The sequence below is a fragment of the Alligator sinensis genome, unplaced genomic scaffold (genome assembly GCF_000455745.1).
Source record: "Alligator sinensis unplaced genomic scaffold, ASM45574v1 scaffold487_1, whole genome shotgun sequence".
NCBI classification, from domain to species: Eukaryota; Metazoa; Chordata; order Crocodylia; family Alligatoridae; genus Alligator; species Alligator sinensis.
Genome location: NW_005842301.1, coordinates 1,171,091 through 1,175,204, shown reverse-complemented (window position 1 = coordinate 1,175,204; position 4,114 = coordinate 1,171,091). Strand labels below are relative to the sequence as shown.

Sequence of the window (4,114 nt, the reverse complement as noted above, 5' to 3'; positions counted from 1 at the left end):
TCCTGCTGCTTTCCACCACAGCTTTAACCAGACAAGAAGAGCTTAGATAAAGCAGTGAAAACTGAGTGTTTTAGTTAAAGCTTCTTTAACTGAGTTGTGTATGATTAAATGTTGGTGTTCATATTCCACCCTAGTTTTGAAGTTAACATCCCATCTCATCAGGTGCTGGATGTCAGAGTTAGCATCTTTGCTATGACTATGTTGCTGGAGATCAGTCTTGTTTTCCCCCCCCCCCCCCCCCCCGGTCACATTTAATAGGACATCCCAATCACATAGTGAAAAATGTGCTAACAGGCTAGCTCTTACTCTTTATAAAGCTGTAATTCCATGGAAAGTGCTGCAGCAAAATCTCTTAACAATTTTTGTTTCAATTTCTGGAGTTGATGTGTATAAATCTGTTTGCCTGCACTGTGTGACATTATCTACTGATTGAGGGGAACATCCTAACTAGTTGCCCCTGTTCCTGTGTTTCTTTTGTATTCCATCTTAGTTTTGAGTGCCAGTCAGTATTGTCTAAGTTCCTAACTTGGTTGACCCCAGCTTTAATGTGCAACTTTATGCCAAACTCCTTCACTGCAGTAGGATAGTGGTCATTGCTGTCTGGTGGGTTACATTTATTGTGTGATATTCCTTACTGTCTTATTTTCTTGCAGATACAATCCGATACCTCTCACTGCATGACAATAAATACATCCGATATTTCCCTGGGCATACAAAGAGGTGAGAGACTGAGTGAAGGGATACTTCACTTCTCCAGATCTTGGTGCTTTAAAGTTACAATGAGAGGCTAAAACTGGTTATAATGAGCATAAACCATGTACAGCTTTATTCACTCCGCTTCATTTGCCATTGGGGTTGTGAAGGGGGAGATGTTCATAAGTATTATAGATTAGTACACAGATGGCAGGATACATGTTGCATTGTTAACTTTCCTGCAGATCTGTGCAGTCTCTGATATATCTAGTCTTGTGTTACAGAGTGGTTGCTCTCTCCATGTCTCCAGTGGATGATACTTTTATTTCTGGATCACTTGATAAGACCATCCGGCTTTGGGATCTCCGGTCTCCAAACTGTCAGGTGGGATACCAGATTTAAATGTCTATCTACATGAAGGGTACAAGAAAAGTGCTTTCAGTTTGAAACTGTAGAATTGATTGTAGGTCAGATTCATGATATTCATACTTATTCTATTATGAAATAATTTTTGCACTTCATATCACTCCTTACTAGAATTCCAAAATCAAAATTGCAATATCTCTTGTGATGCAGAGACATAACACATGAAGTGTTTTAAAGTGCAACAGAGTTTGAAACCTTTCAAAAATACAGTGTTTCAGCCACAGACAGACTTGTAGTTGTTGTATTATTTGTTGTTATTGTTTAAATTTTGAATAATGTGTTTCCATGGGCAGAGGGAGTGGGATTTGGAAAAGCTATAACCCCCCCCTAGAGGGAAGTGTGTAGCTTGGGAGGAACAATAATGGAGGTAGGGAGACTCTCTTGGGTGTGAGGCACAGGAGGAGGAGTTGTTGGGTAGGATGGGGGGGAGTTGGTTACTTTCTTTTATGTAATAAATTTATGAGTGGGAAGTGAGGCTGGGCTGGCAGGGAGATGCCCTCCTGGGTCAGAGTCAAGGGAAAGGGAGGATATAGGGTGGGGTGAATTGCTTTTGATATTGGGGGAGGGTGTTTTGTTGTACCTTATTTGAATATTTTATGCCATTTCTAGATGTTTTATATTTTTTGTAAACCACTGTAAGCTTTTTTGGGGGAGAATGGCTTATGGATCAAGTAAATAATACAGACCCCTGCTCCCCTTCCCCATCCCCTAAGCACTTCAAAATTATCACAGTAGAAAAGTAGTGATGGAAGGGTCCTCCAGAGGTCATGTAGTTTTTCCCACTGCCTTATGCAGGATCATCCCTATCCAAACCGTCCCATATAAATCCTTGTCTAACTTGTTACTAAAACTATACAATCAAATCTGTTGCACAACCACAAGGCGTAACACCTAACTTGCCATAAGTAAAGCAAGGGGACAGTGGTGGTCGGTGTACTGCTGCTGCAAGGGTTAGAATCAGAGCTTGTCCACTTCCTTATCCAAATAATCCGTATAAGGTGCCTGGCTGCAATTTACTTTGCCTCACTTCACAAAAAAAATTAACTGTTGAGTACCTGCTACTTCTTTGCGTCTTCTGTCAAGTATTCCCCCTGGCTATTTAACAATGGACCAACAGCTTCCTTGGTTGTTAAAATTATACTTCAGAAATCCACAAGGGTCATGCACCTTGCTACAGAGGAAGGCAAAAACCCCTACAGTCCCTGCTGGTCTGATAGTAAGATTTAAATTCTACTCTGATCCCAAATATAGCAATTGGGCTGACTCTGATCAAAAGGGCAAGATGCTTTAGCCAGGAACCTCTGGGATTTAGTCTCAACAGGAACACTGGCACATCCTAATCAAAATCCCCTGCATGGCTGCTGCCAAAACCCAATACTTCTGAGGAAGACTAATAGGAAGGGGGATAAGAAAATTCCATCCTGACCCCATGTGGCAATTGGCAAAGCCCAGAAGCCCAGAAAATACTAAACACTCTCCATTCCACTCAGCAAGCATAACTCCGCACAACACACTGTCTAACTGGACAGCCAGAACTCTCCTTTCTGTATCCCCTCCATAACCTTATTCCAGCTCCTTTAACCACCTTTGTAACTGAGCCACTTGTGAAGGTGTGTGTGTACACTTGCTCTAGACAGAGTATTCTAGGTGTGATTACTTCTAGATCAGTGAGTCTCAACCAATGTGCTGCAAGACCTCCTCAGGGTGCTGTGGCAGCGGCAGTAGTCAGGGTAAAAAACTGCCTTGCGCATTTCTGCATCGCTGCTCTGATCTGCCTGAAGCAGACAAGAGCTGACTGGTGCTGTGTAGCCCTTCCTAGTCCTCCTCCCACACCTCCTCCCAAAAAAGAGGTGAATGGGACAGCTCCACCTGCACTCCTGTTTCTGGGAGGAGCATGGGGGTGGGGGCTAAACTGGGAAGGACTGCATCAGCCAGCTTCTGCCTCCTTTAGGCTGATTTAGATCCTTAATACAAGAGGAGAGTAGTGTACAGCCTTTCCCAGTCTGGCTGCACAGCAGGTGTGCAGGGGAACTTTACCTGGAGACAGTAGATCCTGGTTGAGAAGCACTGAGGAAGCAGAAATAGCTGTTGTCAGCCAGATGTGTTGCTGCCACATTCCAAAAGTGCTGAGAAGGCCTGGTTTATTCCTGACTAATGTTTATCCAGCTTCTGCTTGAACATCTCCAATGATAGAGATTCCACAGCATCCTGAGGCAGTCTATTCCACTGCCTCACTGTTCTAGCTATGAAGATTTTCTTGGTATCCAGTATAAATCTACTTTGTTGCAACTTCAAACCATAGATTTGTGTATTGCTCTCTGCAGCAACACAGAAAAGGCGGTCTCCTTTTTTATAGCAGCCCTTTAGGTAGTTGAAGACACAGTCTGGAAGTTGAATAGGCCTCAACCTCTCCTCACATGGCTTGCTTTGCAAGCCCTTTATCATTTTTGTCACCTGTCTGTTGAAGCTCTCTGACCTTTCCACATCATTTAAAAAATGTGGAGCCCAAAGCTGGAGCCAAATGTGGAGCCCTGGTGCTCTCCAGCCAGGGGGTACAACATGAGGGGTTGCTTGATGCTGGGGGTCACTCCTCCCAGCACCCTCCTGGGGGTCAGGGTGCAGGGAGACTGCAGCACTCAAAGTGCAGGGTCCTGCATTGTGGGTTACCTAGGGGACTGACCTAATGTGAAACACTTCATAATGAAACAGTACAAAATAGTATGTACTTCCTTCTGACTGACTCCCCAGCCCAGCCCAGCCCCTGGCTTGTTTACTTTTTCATTCCATCCAGGAAGAGCTTCAGTTAGGCTCGGAAGCGGCGAGAGACGCGCGGGTGAAAGCTTGCTGCGCCCCCGCCCCCCCGAAGCCCCCCAAAACCCTCCAGCAGCTGCGGAGCCCCCCGCTGACCCCCAGCACAGCCAGGGTAAGCTGGGCCCGTGGAGAGAGGGGGCTAACCCCTTAGTGTGTGTGTGGGAGGAGGCGGCTGAGGGGAGCT

The 4,114-nt window shown here is 45.1% G+C and overlaps 1 protein-coding gene across 3 annotated transcripts in view; it reads left to right on the top strand.

Annotated features, from left to right (window-relative positions):
* WDR82 (WD repeat domain 82) overlaps positions 1-4,114 on the top strand; it is a 65,613-nt gene that overhangs the window by 37,313 nt on the left and 24,186 nt on the right. For all 3 annotated transcript variants that reach the window (XM_006028268.3, XM_025209649.1, XM_025209650.1), the window contains exons 3-4: positions 654-720; positions 978-1,077. In XM_006028268.3, the coding sequence (XP_006028330.1) occupies positions 654-720; positions 978-1,077 (167 nt within the window). The remainder of the gene's footprint in view (positions 1-653; positions 721-977; positions 1,078-4,114) is intronic.